Source organism: Sus scrofa, chromosome 8 (genome assembly GCF_000003025.6).
Source record: "Sus scrofa isolate TJ Tabasco breed Duroc chromosome 8, Sscrofa11.1, whole genome shotgun sequence".
Taxonomy (NCBI): domain Eukaryota; kingdom Metazoa; phylum Chordata; class Mammalia; order Artiodactyla; family Suidae; genus Sus; species Sus scrofa.
In genome coordinates, this window is record NC_010450.4 from 4,314,485 (window position 1) to 4,335,733 (window position 21,249).

At 56.7% G+C, this 21,249-nt stretch overlaps 1 protein-coding gene across 5 annotated transcripts in view; it reads left to right on the top strand.

Moving 5' to 3' along the window:
* Nucleotides 1-21,249, top strand: part of PPP2R2C (protein phosphatase 2 regulatory subunit Bgamma) — a 133,816-nt gene that overhangs the window by 96,257 nt on the left and 16,310 nt on the right. For all 5 annotated transcript variants that reach the window (XR_002346552.1, XM_021100973.1, XM_021100969.1 and 2 more), the window contains exons 6-7: nt 12,830-12,994; nt 19,589-19,758. Coding sequence is in view for 4 of the 5 variants with exons in the window: in XM_021100973.1 (XP_020956632.1) it covers nt 12,830-12,994; nt 19,589-19,758 (335 nt within the window). In the remaining variant the exon portion in view is untranslated. The remainder of the gene's footprint in view (nt 1-12,829; nt 12,995-19,588; nt 19,759-21,249) is intronic.

Below are 21,249 nucleotides of genomic sequence, written 5' to 3' on the forward strand. Positions count from 1 at the left end.
GCAAGTACCTCCTGGAGGACGCCGGCCCTGGGGCTTCACGTTCCTTTAACTCTGACTCTGCAGGGCTTGATTTCTCCTGAAGCTGCTGTTCTGTCCGCAGGGCCACTGGGAGTTTTCTGCTGTGGTCCCATCTCCTGGGTCCCAATTGCAATACTTTCTACTTAGGCGAAAATGATCTTTAGCAGACGTTTTAAGAGGAAGGAAAAGCTTTTTTATAAAAGAGAAAGGGGGAGGATGTGGTTTTGACCAGTAAGGACGGTCGTGCCACTGACGTCAGAGGACCTTTTCTGTCCTGATTCCAGAACTGGCTGCTCCGACCAGAGGAGGGGAGCCTGGTACTTCCTGAGCCTCTGCTGGTGCCTTGTCTGTTGCCAAGTTCACACACCAGTTCCTCCCAGCCTCCTCGCTCTGTCTCAGCCACAAAACGGACCGAATGCCAAGCCCTCTCCATCCTCCCCGGAGGCTCTGGAGCCACGCCCTCCTCCCCACACCCACCAGCCGCCCAGCTCGGGGGGCACCTTTCCTGCCTGGACTATTGCCCGAACCCCACCTTACCCAGCTCGCTGGCCCTCCACAGAGCTGTGAGAATGCTCATCGGGCATTGCCCACTGGGGCTCAGCGGTAACGAACCTAACTAGGATCCATGAGGACACGGGTTCGAACCCTGGCCTTGCTCCGTGGGTTAAGGATCCGGCATTACCCTGAGCAGTGGTGTGGGTCTCAGAGGCGGCTTGGATCCAGCGTTGCTGTGGCTCTGGTGGAGGCCGGCAGCTGCAGCTCCAATTCGACCCCTAGCCTCTGGGAACCTCCCTATGCTGTGGGTGTGGCCCTAAAAAGCCCCCCCCCCCAAAAAAAAATGCTCATCAGAACCTCTGATCTGACCACATGAGTCCCTGGGTCAAGCCCTCGGCAGCTCCCCATCGGCTCCTGGATAAGGTCTAGCTCCCTCAGCACTGCCCTGCAGCTCTGGGTCCTGTTCATCAGGCTTTCTCAGACCTTCCGGCCACTGGGTTTCCTTCCCGCCTGGGGGTGGGGTGGTGCTCTGTCTGCCGCACCCCCTTCTCTGCATCAGCCTTTGTGGCTCCTGTTCGCCCCAGGCATCACTCGCAGCCTCCGTCCGCTCTCCTAGGCTGGTGGAGCCCCTCTGGGCCCCCTCTCCCTGGTGACACTGGACTTCTGCCGTTTGTTGCTACGACCACCTCACTCACCTTCTGATGAAACCTTTGGGATTAGGAACCCCGCCTGAGCCCTCTCTGCGTCCCCACACAGCGCGGGTATTTCTGAGCGGCTACAGATGGTGACTTCAGAGGGAGAAAGTTCCCAGTTGTCATCTGGTCTTAGGATATGGAGGCGTCCTTGTGGCTCCAGCCTGGGGGCGTCAAGGCCCCAGACAGTGAAGGGGAGCAGTCTGGGCTCCAGGCCGGCAGATTTAGGCTCAGATTTGTTGCTTTACCACTTTTACCATCAATTTTCACGAGTCGGCCAGATTCCTTATCCTATGGCTGTTGGGCGGGAAGGAAGAAATTCACACCCGGGGCCCGGCAGTTGGCCAGGATCATTTTCCATCCTAGACGGTGGCCCTCAGACACTTGAGGCTGGTTCTCAGAAAATCTCCGCTTCTCCTCTGATGGTTGAAGCCCCTTGTCTTCACAGCCGTCGCCACATCTATTTAAACAACCTCTCCGGCCCTTTAAAACCAACATTTTGAGACCGTCAGGCAGGTCTGGGAGATTTTTCTTGAATGTGAAGCCTCTTAAAGGTAACAGATTGCACAGGAGGCCTCAGCTGATGGACCTCTCTGCTTTATTTTTAGCACCCGGAGAATCGTGAAGATGGTTCAATTGATTTTCCTCCCTCTGAGCGATGTCTCATGGTGGAAGCTGGCATCATGCCAAACCTCGGTCTGGAACAAATTTCTAATTCCCATGTACGGAGCAGGTGCCAAAACGAGGCTAGAAGGCGAAGCAGCTCCAAGCCCCCGTCAGCCCTCGGGCCACCTGTGGGCTGGCTTTGTTCTCTGTACAGGGAGCCAAGGAGGGGCCCGACCAAGGTCCCTTCATAGGCCAGGCTCTGTGCTGGCAAAACCCTAGAGCCTGGGGTTCAGCCCTGCCTCTAACCCTCACTGTGTGGCACTTGTGTAACAGGCTCCTGATGAAACCCCTCTTGATCCCAAGCCACAGCCCCATCATCCCCCCCACTCCTTCCCTCTTGGGGCTCCATCAGCCTGTCCTATCAAAACCCTTCAGCCTCAGGCTTCCTCCCCAGCAGGAGCAGTTCCCCCAGCCTGACCCTCGGCCTGCATGACTCCTACTCACTGTCCAGCCTCGGCTTAATGCCTCTGCCTCGGCTTAATGCCTCTGCCTCAGAGGGCCCTTCGCTGCTTTTCCAAGCCAGCTCAGGGCGTTGCAATAAATCTCGCCACATGCGCCTGTGTGTCTCTCTCCTGGAGCACCCGTCCTGGGGCTGCTACCGGGTTTCACTGCTGGGCTAGGAGCCCTGAGAGGGCAGGACAGGGTCTGGTTTGCTTCTTCTCAGGTCCACGAGAAGGGATCCACCTGGGGGTGCATCGCAGCTCTGTCGCACCTTGGGCTTCACCTCTGGGTAGGATGCACACACAGGCATGTAACCAGCACAAAGCCTCACTGTCCTTCCAGGGTCAGACAGACATGACACCTTTTGCAACCAGCCTCATCTCCTGTGTGTTTCAGAGGAGGAGGAAGCCTCTGATTCTGATTTAACCAACTTTGTGGCTCAAGTACCAGCCATGAGGGAATTCCCGTCTTGGCGCAGCGGAAACGAATCCAACTAGGAACCATGAGGTTGCGGGTTCGATCCCTGGCCTTGCTCAGCAGGTTCAGGATCCCGCGTTGCAGATGCGGCTCGGATCTGGTGTTGCTGTGGCTCTGGCGTAGGCTGGCAGCAACAGTTCCCATTTGACCTCTAGCCTGGGAGCCTCCATATGCCACGAGTGCGGCCCTAAAAATACAAAAAAAAGTACCGGCCATGTGCCAGGGCATTTGATTTCTGTAATCTCATTACATCTTCATTGCAGCCCTGCAAAGCAGGTGGCATTCCCCCTATTCTACAGAGGAGAAAAGCAGGGCACAGAGAGGTTGAGACATTTTCCAGAGGTCACACAGCTGTTATTTGGTGAAGCTGGACTGTCCAGGCCTGGTTTTTGTGAAGGTACTGCTTTCTCGTCTAAGCGTTTGGGAATCCCGTAAGCTGGCTTGTGGTGGAGCTGTGCAGACTGGCTCGTCACACAGACAAAACCCTCCAGGGCTTCAGTGGGCTTGTTGCAGGGATGGCCCCTCTCCCACGGTCCCACACGTCCCCCGGGATCTGGTTCTTCTCTCCTGGTGGGATTTCTCCATCACAGTTAATAAGGTTCTGAGCAGAGACAGGAAAGAGGCTGTTATAGGCTCACTTTGCTTCCCCCCAAATTTGTGTGTTGCAGCCCTAACCCCAGTGCCTCAGAATGTGACTGGGTTTGGAGTTAGGGTCTTTGAAGAAGTGACTAACGAAAAAGAAGGGCGACAGGGTGGGTCCCCATCCAGCATGACTGGCGTCCTGATAAGAAGAGGGTTAGGACACAGACACACAGAAGGATGACCCGTGGGGACATGGGGAGAAGACGGCCACGTGCAAGCCAAGGAGAGAGGCCTCAGAAGGAACCAGCCCTGCTGACACGTGATCTTAGACTTCCCGCCTCCACAACTGTGAGGAAATATTTTCTATTGTTTAAGCCACTGAATGGTGGCATTTCACTGTGGCTACTGAAGCAAACTAATAGAAGCAAGGTTTTTGTTTTTGTTTTTGTTTTTTTTAAGCTTTTTAGGGCCACACTTGCAGCATATGGAGGCGCCCAGGCTAGGGGTCTAAATGGAGCTACACCTGCCGGCCTACACCACAGCCCCAGCAACACCCGATCCAAGCTGCGTCTGTGACCTACACCACAGCTCACGGCAACGCTGGATCCTTGGCTCACTGAGTGAGGCCAGTGATCGAACCTACAACCTCATGGTTCCTCGTCGGATTCGTTTCTGCTGTGCCACAATGGGAACTCCTAGAGAGGCACCTTCTGTAGGATCTGGTTAGGCTGGAGTGCTCACAGCTCATGTTTGCAGCCAGGTCATCTTTTGGAGAAAATTTGCTGGAAAAAAGCAGCTTTGCTGGCCATGCCCCAGAGCAGGAGATCTGGGCACCTCCAGCCCAGCATCCTTGGGGAGCCTGTGTGGGAGGCCCCTTGTGGTGTGGCCATTGGTAGAGCCACCTCCATCCTTACTCTGAGCCTGCTTGGTCACCATGGCAACAGCTTTCCCCTCCTGAGAGTGTGCTCTTGCCAAGACATCTGGTTCAGTCAGTGGAGCCCAAAGCCACCTCCTTCTCTTCACGGACCCCCCGCCCACTCTCAGCATCCAGCTTGCCCAGGACATAGCCAGTCCAGGGAGCCCCAGCAGCAGGGCCCTTTGGGGGCGCTGACCCCATGGGAGAGGAATGTTGTGTGGAGATGCAGTCACTCCAGATCAGAGCGGGCGTGGCAGGAGGGACACCGGCTGGATTCCATCCTCGCTCCGCCTCCACCCCTGGGCCTGGGCCAGTCACCTCCCGCCCTCGCCTCCTTCTCCTCCTTTGTGGGATTGGAGGGTGGATGGTCCGGTCCTGCAGGGCGGTGCCTGGCCTGCAGGGGCTGCCCCGTCAGCTCTCCAAGGGTTTGATCCCATCTCCAAGCTGCGTCTTTACAGTGGTTTGTCATAGCATCGCCACCGAAGCCCGGCGCGACATTAGTTGGTATTTGCATACGTCTTTGGCATTGATGGGGTGCTTGCCAGACCCATTTCTCACTGGAGCCCCTCGCTGGAACGAGCCAATGACGTTTATTCATTGCATGTACCTCCCATTATATGGTCAGTGGAGATTTGCCCAGAGGATGCCAACCCCTTGGACCCGTGTCCCCAGCACAGCTAAGGAGGACTGAGGCTCAGAGATGTGCACCTCAGAGGAGTGAGGGCCACCGAGGCACAGCCGCCTTCTCTCTGACCTTCCCGGGGCCCTGCGAGCGGGATCCCACACGGCTTTGCAGCTTTAGACCCGGAGCTGGCGGTGGTGCCTTGTGCTTCTGTGACCCCGCTGGTTTCAGGACATCAGGAGATGCCCTTGGCAGCAGGAGATGAAGGAGTTTCTATAAAAAATCTCCGCAAACCTGATGACTCTGCAGAAGGCCCTGCTGGATTGTGCTCAGTCCTTGGCAGGAAGAACCACAGACTCCGTTCCTTCCCGGGTGGGACAGAGCCCTGTTTCTGTGCTTCGCTTTACACACGGGCAGTGAAGAGAGGCTTCTGTTACAACAGCACGTCTGCAATCCGCCCTAAACCTGGGGTCAGCAAAGAGGAGCCCAGTGGGGAGAGATGGGGCAGGAATCCACCAGTTTATAAAGCTCCCTGGGAACACGGCCACGCCCATGCATTTACATATCGTCTGAGGCTGTTTTTGCACCACCAAAGCAGGGTTGGATAGCCCAGGAGAGCTTGTGACCTGCTAAGCCTAAAACGTTAACTCCCTGGCCATTTATAGAGATGGTCTGCTGACCCCTGCATTACACTTGCACTTGTTCCCGGTCAGCTGAAGGATGAGGGGGCGGAGCCAGACAGCGGCCAGAACCAGCACCATCTTCCCAGGCCATGGTGCGCCAGGGAGGCTGCAGCCCCTCCTGCCCTCTCACCCACGCTCCTGCGGTTGTGCCTTTTCTGTTGAGCTCCTGGAGCCGCAGGGCATCCACCGGCCCAGAGAAGCTGAGTGACTGGCTCGAGGGTGGCACCATGAGGCAGCCAGTCTGCCCTTGCCCTGGATGTTAGGCCACATGCTGTCCTAGTAGTTCACTTACAAAGCACCTACTCTGTGCCAGGCCCTGTCCTCAGCACATCATATGCACACTTTAATCCTACCACGACCCTAGGAGGTACAGTGTATCACTGCCGTTTTGAACTGGGGGAAACTGAGGCACAGAGAAGTTTAGAAACTTGCACAAGGACACACAGCTAGTGCAGCAGAACCTGGATGCAGTCCCCGGCTCTCAGGGGTCAGGGGTCTCACCTCTGCTCTGCTTTGCCTCCTGAGTCACAGCGGGCATATTGCAGACTGGGAGTCAGCTTGGTTCCGGTCCCAGGCTGGCCCCCCCCTCTGCCTGGCTGTGTACGAGGGGCTCCTCCTTGCTGAGCCGGTTTCCTCATCCACAGACGGCGGGAGAGGGGGGGACCTCACTCACAGGTGGAGAGGATTGAACAGACACGATGTGAAGCCATCCACCAGAGTCAGCCCGTGGGCATCTCAGGTGGCGTGGGTACCAGTCTGGGTATAAACTGGAGTTTGGGGTGTAAATGATTTTGCCTGCAGTCAGATGAGTGAAACCGATCAGACAGCATTTGCAGCCTGAAAGGATGAGCACGAAGGGGTCTGTGAGCAGAGTGCAGCTGAGACCCCAGGAAGTTAAGAGGGGACGTTGGCCCTTCCTGATGAGCCTGGCAGAAATCCATGAGCAGCGTGCTTCGCGGTGGCCCAGGTGCTCCTGCACGTGGGAGGCTGCAGCGCGCTTCAGGGTCCCTGGCTCCTTTTAATGGCCCTTGTCAGTGACAGTCTGCTCCTAGAAGGAGCTCCCCCTCCCTGTGGCCAGGGTCACCTTGAGCCTGCTGCTCATCGCCGCATTAAGGGCTTCTTCCCCTTGAGATGGGCCTGAAACTCCCTGCACTGCCCCGGCGATGGGCTGATTCATTCATGCACTCCAGCAGCTGTTTACAAAGCACCTACTATGTGCCAGGCTTTCCTCCAGGCCCTGAAGTTGCAGCACACAGACGGGTCCCTATCCTCACTGGAGAGGGGGACAGTCAACAAATAAGCTGAGGATAATAAACAGTGATGGATGCTTTGCAAAAATATAAGGTGTATATACACACACACATGAAGCAAAGTGGAAGAAACAGGCTTATCTGGGGGAGAGGAGGAGGGCCGAGGGAGCAGGGACAGAGATCTGAAGTCCATAAAGGAGGGAGCCTTGCAGTTACTTGGCAGAATTGCTCTCCATGCAGAGAGAACAGGAAGTGCAAAGGCCCTGTGGTAGGATTGTTTTCATCACACCCTGGAAGGGACACTAAGCAGGGACCGACCACAGAAGGCCGTGAAAGAACCTCAGTCGATTTAGAGGTCGGGCTCAGAGGTTGGCTCTGCTGCTCTCTGGCCTTGAGACCCTCTGAGGAGCCTTCTAGATAAACCTAAAGCGGCGTCACCTACCTCCCACACCTTAGGTGGGGATAGGGGGCAAATGTCTGGTTTCTAAAGTGAAGAGCTTTTCATGAGGAGGGATTAGGAATTGCCTCCTCATCCAGTGTTGGTTCATGCATCAGTCCTGCAGTGTTCGTGTCGCAGTCCAGACCCTCTGGGGGGCCATGCGCGGGGGCAGGGCAGGGGGACACGGGGGTCCATCAGACGGGGTCCCTTCCCTGGGGATGACGGTGGAGGCGGGGAGACAGGCACAGTTACAGCGTGGTGACCAGAGGAGGTGAGGTCTGTAAGGATGAGCAGATGGCAGGGCTGCTGTGGTGTTCAAGCAGAGACTATGACCTCCGTGGAATATTCCAGAAACTTCCAACTGTTGGGTACAGCTGAAGGGAGAAAGGGCCCAAGCTGAGACTGGGGAAAGGAAGGCAGGACCGGGCGCTCATGATGGGCCTGTCAAGTCCTTCTCTTGGGCAGAGTAGGGGGGCCGCCGAGCAGGGCGAGGGGTGGGAACCCAACCCTAGTGTAGGGAGTTCGCTCTGGCTGAGGTTGGGGGGCACGATGGGAGGCAGGGAGCCCCACGGAGGCAGGGGCAGCCTGGGCTGAGGGACCTCCAGGTGGAGGAGCCCAGGAAGCAGAGGGGCTCTGCATTTCAAGGCCGTGGCTGCTAAAGCAGGGAAGGCAGGAAGAAGTGGCATGGAATGGAAGTAGAGGAAGATGCCCGTGGTACCAGCCTTCCACCCATGGATAGCTGTTCCCCAGCAGCCAGGAAGCAGCCCGGGTGTCTAGTTTCCTATAGATGCCAAGACACCCTTCCAGAATCCGCGTGATTAGACCAACAGAAAGCTATTCTCTCACGGTTCCGGAGGCTGAAGTTTGCACTTGTGGTGCCATTAGGGTTGCATTCCTCTGGAGGCTTCTGGAACGCCCTTGCCCCTGGCAGCTCCTGCAGCCCCAGGCATCTTCCTGGCCTCTGCCTCTGATGCCACATGGCCTTCTCCTCTCGGTGTCTCTGTTCCTCCTTCTTTGTCACCTCCAAGGACACTAGTCCACAGATTTAGGGCCCACTCCGGTAACCCAGCGTGACCGCATCCTGAGATTCTTAACTTGATGGTATCTACAGAGACCCTTTATCCAAATAAGGCCACATTCGCAGTCTCTGGGGGTTCGGATGTGGACATGTATTGGGGCGGAAGGGAAACCATTTACCCCCCACTCCCCAACCCCCTGCACTGCAGAAAAATAGCTCATGCTCAGCCAGGGCGTGGGGACAGGCGCTCACCGGCCTGCCTGCTCCACCCTCTGCAGGACAGGCCCCCTCTCTCCACCTACCTGCGTCTGACAAACTTTCCTTGCAGGGAAGATCATTCTTAGCTGCCAAAGTGTGATTGAAAGTTAAACAAAAGCCCTCAGACGCTTGGCGTACAATTAGATGGAAAAATAGAACATGAATAATTCAACCAGCTTTGCCAGGGGGAGGGGGGCTCGTAAATGAGTCTAATTATGCCTGTTCCCAGGGGAGGGTGGGCCTGCCGTGACCTTTGGAAAGTGCCGCCTGCAAGTGGGATTCATGATCCTGATTCTGAAATGGGGATGGGAGAGGGCCCCGAGGGGGGGGTTAATTCTCGAAATGAAGGGGCGCTCCAGGGTCCTTCTCGACCCCTTGTTTTGGAAATGGAGGTTTACAGATGGATTTTTTTTTTTTTTTTTTTTAGCTTCTCTGAGCCACACTCATGGCATACGGAAGTTCCCAGGCGAGGGGTTGAATTGGAGCTGCAGCTGCTCGGCCTACCCCAGAGCCATAGCAACGCCAGATCCGAGCCGCGTCTGTGACCTATACCACTGCTCACCGCAACACCAGATCCTTAACCCACTGAGTGAGGCCAGGGATCAAACCCGCAACCTCATGGATACCAGTCAAATTTGTTTCCGCCGCACCACAATGGGAACTCCCTTTTTTGGGGGGGGGTGGATGATGTTTGCATGTGAAACTGGACGTCCCAGAGAGAAGTAAGGCCAAACACCAGTCTCAAGGCCCCTGACTTCCAACCCAGCTCTTGTTCTGCCAAAGTCGAGGCCATCACATGTGGTCACTCTGGACCAAGTGTCTCAAAGTCCACAAGCACGTGGCCACGTGGTGTGGGAGTCCCGGAGGAGTGTTTGTGGTGTCTCTTTAGGACGTAATTACTGCTCCACGGAGGCTTCTCCCCACCTGCTTCCCTTGTCACGAGTCCGTCTCCAGGCCCCTGCTCTGTGATGTGACCACAGAGATTCAGCAGGGACAGCCTCGCTGCATCATTTGCCCCTCACATGCCCAAGGGGCATCCGCCAAGAGACCTTGTCCTGTGACGAGCAGAGTGGGAGGTCCGGGGACCAGGTCACCGTAGACCCAGCTGGATGGCTACGCCCTGAAAGACGTGTGCTGCCCTGAGGTGCGGGCTGTGGCTGTGGGTCCAGGGACTCAGGCGCACACACGGGCCATCACTGTGGACCAGCCTTCCTGCGCCAGCACCTCGTGGAGATGAAGCTGTGTCACATCCGCTTTCCCCATCCCCCCTTGTATCCAGTCTTTTGATGGAAACAGCAAGAGAGACTCCCGGAGGGACACGTGGGCTGTGGTTGGGACCCAGGCATTGGAGACTCTGTCTCCTCGGCCCACAAACAGGGTCCCCGGTCCACACGGGTCCCCCCTTGGCTGGCTCTGAGGGGCCCTGGTCTGGGCGGGCTCGCAGCAGAGCCTGCAGACATGATTGAGCTGTGTGGCCTCAGGCCATCACGGCCTCGCTCAGAGTTCCGACCCGTGCTTGCAGAAGGCCGGCCGGGGCTGAATGTGGTTGTCATGAGGCCGCCAGGAGCGGTAGCATGATGTGCTTCACAGGAAGCAGGAAGCACGTGCTTTGTGATCAGGCAAAACGCCACACCCATGTGCTTGGCCTTGGCCTGTGTGAGGCCGGGACCAGGGTCTGGGGGCCTGGGAGAGGAGGCTTCTGGCTGCCACACGGCCCTCTCTCTGCCACCGGCACCCACAGTCTCCCAGGTTAGAAAGCCGGTTCATAAACCTCCATGAACCCCAGAACTCAGATTTCCTACCTCTGACCCTTCTCCAGTGAGCCGGGTTCTAGAACATTCTGAAGCCGGAAAGGAAAGAGAATTTGGATCCTGACTCAGTCAGGAGGGTCAGGTGGTCTTGAAGTAACGATCAGGTCTCCGAGGCCGACCACAGCCCACTTGTGCTGTGTCACCTGAGGCTCACGGCACAGCCCATGCTGGCTCCCAAGCTGCAGCCTCCAAGTGGCACGTGTCACTTGTCACTTCTGCCATCCATTCATTGGCAAAAACTATGTACGAGTCGTGACGGCCTGAGTCCCCTCGGGTGGGGACAAGTCTCCCTGGGAGGCTCAGAGAACTACAAGGCATCTTCTCTCCACCCTTCAGTCCTGCCCCCTGGGAGGGTATAACCCTCTGACACAGGGTGAAAACACGTGTCCCTGACAAGTGCCACAGTCGAGACTTGAAGCCGACCTGCGTGTCCTGAGGCCTGTCCCCCAGGGCCTCTTTGGCTTTTGTGCCCTGGGTCCTGTGGGAGAATCTCGTCCTTGTTTGCAGAACATCTGACAGATGCTGTCCTGAGCGTGTGACATTCCATAAGCGATGGCACTTTTCCTCCAGATGCCATCTTAAGTTTCAGTAGGAAACTAAAGCCGTTCCCAGCAGGCAGAGCCCCCATGGAAGGCTGTCGTCGGGAACTCAGACCAGGGTTGGGGGCAGATGGGCTGCAGGCTGATTTTGATGGAATCCGCCTCCCAGAAGTCTGGGCTCTGTCTCTCTCTCAAACTTTAGTCTCATTTTCCCACGATGTAATCTCTGCTTCTTACGGCATCAGAAAACCACAGTTTCCTGGGAACCCAATTCAGGTGCTGACGGCCTAGCTCCTCTTTTCCCTCTTTCTATTTTGATGGGATTCTAAGTTTCTGGTTAGCGACGTGCTTCTTGCAAGCAGGATTTGAGCATTTGCACAGACCCCCTCCTCGGTGCCTCTGATGGCACAGATTCAACCATCGTTTCTGAGGTTTTATAAACTCTCGTGTTGATAAAGGTCAGCAAAGGCTGCTTTCTTCTCGAGAGAGGAAGCAGCCTGGGGCAGGTGGAGGCAGGAGGGCGGTCAGCAAGGGTATTTTCCAGAAAATAAAAAATCATGAGAGCAGCTGACATTCTTGAGCTTGGCCACGTGTCAGGCAGTTGCGAGGGCTTTGCCTCGTCTCATCTTCACAGCGAACCGATGAGATTAGAACCTCCAGCCCATTTCCCAGGGGAGGAGACTGAGGCAGGGAAACTGATGGAGGGGGACATTCACCCAGATCACACAGCCCGAGGTGACAGGCTGTGCAGAGTCCCCAGGAGGCTGGGGAGACAGAGATCGAGAGGTAAGTGCCTTTAGGGCAGAGCGACTAGCAGGATCCGAAGCCAGAAAGGGAGAAAGAGGCCCGGGTATGTCAGACCTTGGATGTCACACCAAGGGGTTCTGATCTGCTCTTGCGGGCGACAGGGACTGGACGGGAATCCAGCCATGTCCCTTGCTACAGAGTCCCCCTGGAAAAGTTTACCCTCTCTGGGCTCCGTCGGATCTTGGATTCCTTTCCAAGCAATGGAATTCTTGAGCCCAAAGAGAAGAAAATGGATTTATTGCTTCCCATACTGAACCGTCCAGGGCTCGTGGCTCCGGGTCCATCCTGATCCAGGATTCTAAAGGTATTTCCCCATCTTTCCATCCACTCTGTCTTTGGGGCTGTCTGGCCCACCCCAGGCTCCGGGTTTCCCTTGTCATGGCAGCAGATACAATCCCCCGCTCTCCCTGGGCACCACCCAGCCCTGCAGAGGTCCCAGCATCCCCAGTCTTCCAAGTCTGCCCACCCCCGCCACTGGCACACCTGATGCCATATCCTCATCCGTCGTGGAGACTGTGAGTGGGAGCAGGAGGCACAGGTCAGAGCTGAAAACTCAGAAGTCAGCCAACCTTTTCCCCAAGGCAGCGTCTTGACATTGCCAGCATTAGTAAGGAGCAGGTGCGGGGGGTGCGGGGGTGCGGAGCTCAGACACAGTTCCCAGGGGTGGGGGGACCTGCAGCTGTTCACCAAGCGTGTCCACAGCCCAGCACGTAGTAGACACTCAGCAAATGCTCCTGACCTTCTGTTTGGCAACGGGGAGGGAAGGGGCCGAGGGGAGAAGCCTCATGAGTTGCTCTGTGTGGGGGCTGGGCAGCGGATGGGCTCCGGCTGAACAGAGGGTTCAGGTCAGGAGGGAGGCAGTGGGTTCAGCCTTATGGGGACAGTGGACAGGCACCCAGATGGGGAGGCCGGCGGGCTGTTGGACATGCCAGTTTGCACTAGGGGACGCTGGCCCAGGATGTTCCTCAGGAGTCCCGGGGACAGAAGGGCAGATCAGACGCAGAGTGCGTGGGCGGGCCGTCCGCGGGGAGAGGTGTCGGGATCCCCAAGGACCTGCGAGCTGGGGAGGTGGAGGGCACCCTCCCTTCGTGTCCCTTCCTTGACCGGCCGCCCAGACATCGTGGACATCAAGCCGGCCAACATGGAAGACCTCACGGAGGTGATCACGGCGTCCGAGTTCCACCCGCACCACTGCAACCTCTTCGTCTACAGCAGCAGCAAGGGCTCCCTGCGCCTCTGCGACATGCGTGCGGCCGCCCTGTGCGACAAGCACTCCAAGTGTAAGTGCGCATGCCCGCCAGGGCCGGTCCCGGGGTGCCCGTGGGCGGGGCTGCGTGATGCGATGCGGGAGCCTCGGATGGGGGTGTTCTGGATGGGCTGGAGGGTGGGCCCTGGGGAACCTGGACCTGCCGCCCCCCCCACTGTCCCCCCCATCCCAAGTGCCTGCACTGATAGGAGCTGCCTGCTTCCAGGGGTCAGGTGGCTGGGACCAGGGCCAGGGGGTGAGCTGGGTACCAGAAGCCAAGGAGGGACTACATGCAGCTGTCACCTCTGCCAGGAAACCTTCCCTGACCCCCACATCGGGCCAGGATCCTCCTCTGTGCCCCCACAGCCCCCAGAGCTTCCCTGTCACAGCCAAGCAGCACCTTCTGTGGCTGCTCTGTCTCCCTCAGCAGCCCGTGAGCTCCTTGGGGTCACCTCACGCTGGAACCCACCACGGGGCCAGCCGTGGGTTGCCACAGAGGTGCCAAGGAGATTCGGGCCTGAACAAGGTCCAAAGGAAGCTGATATGGCAAGAATCACCACAAACAGCTCACACTGAACCCTCTTAGCCAGATGCTCAGCCACATTCTCTACCCTATTATCTCGTCTCATCGTCACACCAGCTCCCAGGGCGTCCTGCACGAGATCAGCCACACTGAAAAGTGCAGAGGCAGGACTTGAACCCAGGACTCCGGGATGCCGTAGCCAGTGCTCCTCTTTCCAGGGCTGGCCTGCCCAGTGCTGGGTTGTGCTGGCAGATGACCACTGACGCGGGGCTCCCTAGGGGCACCTGGAGGCAGGGGATCAGGCCATGGCGTCTTCCCTGGATGGTTTTGCAGGAGTAGCTGGGGGTGGGGACAGGCGTGGCCCCAGCCGGGAGGGTGGGGACTTTGGTTCCTCTCCGTATCTACCCAGGGCCTGCAGCAGTGTCTAGAAATACGCACGTGTTGAATGAATGAGTGAGCAAATGAGTAGTGACCAGTCGGCCCCTGGGGGGCTTTATCAGAATCTCAGAGAAGGAGGGCGGGGGCTATTGGGAGGAACGGGGTCCCTCTCTTCCCCTGGGAGCCTGGTTTCCCTGGACAGAGAGGACAGTGCTGCACCAGCCCCCAGGGACTCAGGCTCAGGACCCTCTGCAGCCACCACACCAGCTCCTTCTCCCTCCTTGGCCAAGTTCTGTCCCCGTTCTCACCCTGCTGCCCTTCTCCCGGTTTGACCACACTCTGCAGACCCTCCCCAGGCCTTCTGCACCTCCAGCTGAGCAGGAGGTCTGCTGTCTGGGTTTGCACTTGCTGGGCCCTCTGTCACCCATCACCCATCCATGCGCCCCAGGGCTCCTCCAGCAGAGCCCCAATGCACAGGCCTGGGAACTCCCCCTCCCTGTGCACTGATGGCCAAGCTCCCTCTCTGGGCAGAGCCAGGGTCACCAGGGGACGCTCTGTGTCACACACAACTACCCAGGCAGGCTCTCTGCACTTGCTGTGCTCCGGGCGCTGTCCCTGGCACAGAGATGTAGCAGGAACAGACAATAAACAAACTCCTACCTAAGCGACGTGATGGCAAGAGGTGGTGGGTGATATAAACAGCCACCTAAAAGGGCAGAGTACAGGGAGGGTCATGTCACTGAGGAGGTCACAGCGGAACAGTCTCTGATGTGCTGAGGGGCGCACCAGGCAGATCTCTGGGGGAAGATTGTTCTAGAGGGGGGACTGCAGGGGCAAAGGCTCCGAGATGGGAGGGCACCAGTGTGGCTGGACCATGACATCTGTAGAATGGGATATTGTCAGGTGTTTAAAATACTGACTTAGGAGGTTTTTAATGACATGCGGAAATGGTTAGGTTAGAAGATTCCGGGGAGAAAAAGCCAGGTAATGACCGGAAACAGAAAAGCACGGAAAGAAATACACCCAGAAATTATCCCTGAGGGTGTGTGCAGGAAGGATGCAATTTAGGGAGAACAGAGATGCTTTTGGGTCCCCTCACACTGTTGGAATGACATCCTTTGTGGGCTGGAGGTGAGCGTTCCAGCCCGTCTTGGCTTCTGTAACTGAGTCTGCTGGTTCCCAGGGGTCTGAACAAGCAGCCACCCATCAGGGCAGCCATTGCCTGTACATTGCCTGAGCCCAGAGACACTAGCGTAGCTTCCAGGCGCGTCACTGTCACACCCCTGGTGGCGTAGAGCTGCATGTGCATCAGCCCACAATCTCAGGGGCAAGAGCTGTGAGAGCTGTAACTTTGTTTCCATGACTCAACTCCGCTGATTTCTCGCCCCCTCTCCTGGAGCTGCAGGAGCATTAGCTTGAGGGCTGCGGAGGATGTCGCCTCTCCCCAGCCAGAATGAAGGTTCCAGAAGGCTGTGGCAGGACCAAGGAATGAAGAGAGGGACATCTCACCTCCTGACCTCCCTGGGCCTTTTTGATGCCTGGTGACACTGGGGGCAGGAAATTTCCTTGCTAAGGACATGTTTGCATAAATGCAAAAGTTAGGCTTTCGGCATAAATATTCATAGATGAAGCTAGCCTTTAATTTTCTTTGCCTACACTCTCCTTGCCCGATTTTCTTAAGATGATTGTTCTTTTGTAAAATGAGCTGGGCCGCTTTCTCTTGCTTTTCCTGGAACTGTTAGTATATCTGCTCCTTGAAGTCTTAGTGTAAATCTTTTTTTGAGTATTGGTTTATACAGGTTTTCTATGGGAGTTAATTTTGTATTAATTTTTTTTTTTTTGCCTTTTAGGGCCGTACCTGCAGCACATGGAAGTTCCCAGGCTAGGGGTCGAATTGGAGCCTCGGCTGCTGACCTACACCACAGCCATGCCAGATTTGAGCCACATCTGTGACCTACGCCACAGTTTACCGCAATGTCAGATCCTGAATCCTCTGAGCAAGGCTTGGGATCGAACCTGCCTCCTCATGGATACTAGGATTTCTAACCCGCTGAGCCACAGCGGGAACTCCCCCTAAACCATATTTTAAATTCTCTACAATTTTGTTGCATTCACAAACTCAGTAGCCTGCACCAAAACTTTCTCATTTAATGCCAGTGGCAAGATTGTTCACTAGCCTTTGCACAATACTTTGCACTTCTGTTTTCCTTTCCTCGTTTAATTTGCCCTGAGTCGTGAGTAGAGGAAGTATCTGCCTGCCGTGAGCTTTCTCCAGATTGTGTTTGCTCTTAGTTCTCAAGAGAAATGAAGCCAGCAGACAATTGCCGATGAGGTGGTGGTTGTTTTTAATCGAAACACATGGTCGTTCCTCAAGCTAGATTTTTTTAGGAGGCTTGGAGGGTAGGCCCCTTTCTCTACATCTCCCGCCTGTGCGTGGACCCAGGTACTACTCAGGACTCGGGGGGGTGGCTGCTAATGACAGCCCCGGAGGGGAGCGCTCACGGCATCCTTTTCCCAGTAGCACAGACAGTGATTTTCTGTTCGCCTAAGGCATCCCAGATGGCAGTGGACCACGTGCTGACATCTGCCGTTGGACAGACGAGGAAACCGAGGCTCCGAGAGCCGCTGTCCTCCCGCAGGGCCCTCTGCATGGGGAGCAGAGCGGGGAGCAGGCTCTGCTGCTGCCCAGCCCACCGCTTCCCGTCTTTCTCCAAAGCTGCAGAAATCCGGGTCCTTTGTCTGCCAGTCATGATGACAGGGTAACCATGGAAACGACGGGGCTTAAAGCCTCAAAATAGACAGTCATCGCTGCTTCAAACAGCTCCGAGTCTGCTGCATCCAGGACCTACGCCGCAGCTTGTAGCAACACCGAATCCTTCACCCTCAGATTGAGGCCGAAGGGAAGGGCTGTGCCAGAGCCCAGAGGTTTTGTGCCGTAGGCGGCAGTGACCATCGCTCCCCAGTGCGACCCCTTCTAGGTGCCAGCTCCGGTGCCTGCCAGGTGAAGCAGTAACCGCAGTTGGCACTGGTTGAGGGCTTGCTGCTCCAAGCTGACATCTCACTAAATCCTGGGGGCTGCCCTGTGATGGAGACACTCGAATATTCGTTTCACTGATGAGGAAACTGAGCGTGTCCGTTGTAACAAATTGCCACACTCAGCGGCTTAACACAACACAAATCTTTTCTTTCACCACTCTAGCGGTCAGAGGTCTAATGTTCAGGTGCCACCAGGGCTGTGTTCCTTCCAGAGGCTTCGGGGAAAATCTGTTTCCTCGTCTTTCCCAACTTCCAGAGGTCACCCACCGTCCTCGGCTCGTGGCCCCTTCCCGCTTCAAAACGCATCCCCCCAACCCCTGCTTCCATCATGCCGTCTCTTCTTCTGCCTTTGACCGTCCTCTTACGGTCGCAGTGGCCACCTGGAGAATCCAGGACAATCTCTGCAGCTCAAGACCCTTAACTTCCAACTGCAAGTCTTCTGTCACGTGAGGTAACACATGCACAGGTTCCAGGGATTCAGATGTGGCCGTCTTTGGGGGCCATGATTGTTTATTGCACAGAGAGGTGAAGACGTTTCCCCGGGGTCACGCAGCTCCGTAGAGCCAGGATAGAGTCTCCAGCAGCTTCACGCCCATCTGCCTGTGCTCTTTCTCACTTAAACTTCACAGAGGCGCTGAGAACAAAGAACCCTTATGGGAATTAGGGGTGAGCCAGGTTCGTTTAAAGGGACTGGGTGAAGTGGACTCCCAGGACTCAAGCTGGTAATGGGTCTGGGGTAGAAAGACCAGCCCCAGCCCCCCTCTGCCAGGGGCGAGGGCTCCATGGGTCTGTGGGCAGAGCCAGGGTAAAGCTCCCAACAGGGGGACAGCCCTGCAGCTGGATCCTGAGACTCTGGGGCAGGAGCAGAGTCGGGAAAGGTGGAGGCGAAGTCGGAGGTTCGTGGAGAGAGCGGGGTTCACGTCAAGTGGGCTTTGCAGACCATGGTGGGGGCCCTGGGTTTACTCTGAAAGGACGGGAGCCACAGGGGGCTTTGGCCTGACTTTTTTTTTTTTTGCTTTTTAGGGCCTTGCCTGTGGCATATGGAAGCTCTCAGGCTGGGGGTCAAATTGGAGCTACAGCTGCCGGCCTACACCACAGCCACAGCAATATGAGATCTGAGCCGCATCTGTGACCATCTGTGGGCAATACCGGATCCTTAACCCACTGAGCGAGGCCAGGGCTCGAACCTCATGGATACTAGTCGGGTTCGTTTCTGCTGAGGCACATCGGGAATTCCTGGCCTGTTTTTAAGGGGATCCCCCTGGCTGGAGAATTATTGGTGAGGCGGGAGTGGGAGCGGGGATCAGATGGGGGGTTGGCACTTTAAGCCAGGTGAGGGGTGGTTGAGGTGAGTGGAGACCGACAGGCCCTGCATCAGCACAGGAGGCTGGCTTAAGGGCGAGGGGTGGCCGCAGGCTTTGTGCCGAGAGGGGACGCCTGCCTTGATGCAGCCCGCGGACTGGTAAGGAAATGGGAGCCTTACAGCCTTACAGCAGGGACGTTTCTGAAGGCTTTGTGGCTGCTCTGATCAGGTCAGCTTTAATGCTTTTTCCTTTCTTTCTTTCTTGGCCACATCCTCATGGATACTAGTCCGATTCGTTTTCGCTGTGTCGCAACAGGATCTGCAGGTGGTCAGATTTTAAGTCCTTCCAGATTGGCTGTGGATGGCTACCACCCACCACCCCACCCTCTTCCCTGAGCCCCAGGCCTATCGGTGGCCCAGGTCCTAATTGGTCAGCAGGGACTAATTTCCATCCTGCCCCAGCTTCAGAGCCCCTGTAAGATCTGCTTGGCCAGTAAGGTGTTAGTGGACCAACTGTTGGGACAGCCAGCAACAGGCATGAGCTTAGAAGGGCCTGTCTTCCACATGGGAACTTCTGTGGGGCTACCGGGGACAGCAGGGAGGGGACACTCCTTGGGCAGCCACGCTGCCCACTCTGTCCCAAATGGGTCTCTGGTAGGGGCGGCAAGCTTGCCTTCAGGGGCCAGGAGAGCAACATCCCATGTGGAGCAGCTGGTCTGAAATAATAGGAGGTGGGTGGCAGGTGGCACACAGGACTCAAGCTGCATCTGTGACGACGAGATTTGATTTTGCTACAACCCCCGTGGCAGCCAAAAAGAACATACCCACGAGTAGGGCTCACGTGTGCCCGGTACACCAGGAACAGAGGCCCAGAGCCAGTTAGAGCCACAGGCAGTGTCCAGCCTAGTCCAGGACGTGAAGCACCTTCGAGGACCCACGAACACCTCGCAGTGCTGGCGTTGAGTCACCAGCAGGAGGCAGTGGAGAGCAGTACTTTGAGTGCAGCTCTGGGTTCAAACCCCTACCTGAGACCTCGGGCGTGGGCGTGGCTCTTAGCCATCCAGGCCTCAGTTATCTTGGCTATAAAATGGGAATAATGGTGGCACCGACCTGGCATTTTTATTGGGGGATTAGGCGAAGTCATGCACGGGAGAGGCTCAGCACAGAATCCGGCGCAGAGTAATTGCTTAACAAACACTGATCCAGGAGCTGCTGCTTCTCTCTTGGCAGGACCCACTTGGAGCCGGTGCCCAATCCATGTTTAGTTGTGGGTTTGATGAATGAATGAATGACCCATCCTACGAGCACAGGGTGGAAACCGACCCATCTGTCGTTGGCACCCCGTGGCGGGCGCGGCTTGGTGCCAGTGGCTCCTTGTGTCTCCGCAGTATTTGAAGAGCCCGAGGACCCCAGTAACCGCTCCTTCTTCTCCGAGATCATCTCCTCCGTGTCGGACGTGAAGTTCAGCCACAGCGGCCGGTACATGCTCACCCGAGACTACCTCACGGTCAAGGTCTGGGACCTGAACATGGAGGCGCGGCCCATAGAGACCTACCAGGTGGGTGCCGCGGCCCGGGGCATCTCGGGGCCCCTCTACGGGTGGGAGTCCCCCAGCCGCCCTTCCCTTTCCGGGAGGGACAACCTTTCCCACCTACAGGGGGGCTTCCGTTGGCCCATTTTGCCGTGAATACACGGAGGCTGGGGACGGAGGCAGCCCCCGCCTTGCAGGGAGCTGTGTGTCCTCTCTTGCTAGCGTCTGCCCCAAGGCAGGGCTGTGGGCAGGCCTGCCGTCCAGGGCCCAGGGGACAAAGATGAGCATTGCCCTGGGCTGGGTTTGAGGGTGGAGGGTGCTCTGGAGCCAGTGTCTGCAGCCCTATGGTGAAAGCAGGCTAAGCAGTGCCCTCTCCCGGGGAAGAAGCCTTAGGTTGAGAGGCAGCGGTGACACAGGAGCATGGGACGTTTCCAAATCCTGGCACAGGCATGTGGGACGAGGCACGGGGCACCGTCCTAGCAAGTTATTTATTTTTCTGTTATGATCCATCCGTCTATTAGGGAGTGGAAAACAAAATTCATGTGGTGTTAGAATATGGCAGGGACTTGGAAGAAATATGGGACTGATTTAAAGCTGCTTTAAAAATGCTCTGGGAGTTCCCTGGTGGCCCAGGGGTTAAGGACTCAGCATTATCACCTCTGTGGCTCAGGTTACTGCTGTGGCTTGGGTTCGATCCCTGGCCCAGGAACTTTGGCATGCTGCAGGCACAGCCGGGAAAACAAAAAACGAAACAAACAAACAAAAAAAAAAACCAACTGTTCCAGTTATATCTCCAGCTGGAGCAATCTGGGAAGCTTCTTGGAGGAGGTGAGATTAGTGCTAGACCTTACAGGATGAGCAGGATTTGGTTGTGTTTTAGAGGTGAGTGGGAAAGCACCCCACAAGAAGCCCCAGCCAAACCCTCACAGTGTCACCAAGTCGTAGGTGCACACAGGATGCCACATGCATTTGTCACCCCATTCCTTACTGCTTCTGCAAAGGAGGCGCCATGGGCCCCACTTGGCAGAAAGGGAAGCTGGGGTGCTGAGAGGGTTAGGACATGGGGAGCTGCCTGGCAGCGACAGATTTGGAGCCCAAGTGGGAGACCCACAGCGCCCTTCCCCACCTTCCCGCCCTGCCAAGGCAGAGGGGCCCCCAGGAAGGGGCACAGAACTGGTGGGGAGGGGCATGGGTGCTCAGAGTCTGACCTGTGGCACCTGTGCTCCTGGTGGCCACATGTCCACAAGGCTGTCATGCGCAGTTCTGGTTTCCCCACCCCCGCCAGCTCAGGACAGATGGATTTGAGAAGGGCCCCTTTGTTAGCGACCTGTATTTCCTGGAGGTCTGGCCACCCCCTCCAGTTCTGCCCCAGGTAGGCCTCCTGCTCCCACTGCACACCCCCTACCCCTGGGAGGGACTGACCCTTCCTCGGACCCTCGGGATTGGAGGGGCGAGAGACTCTGCCTGCAGTCTACCCAGGGACGTGACTTTCCAACGGCCTCAGGCCCCTCAGCCTTT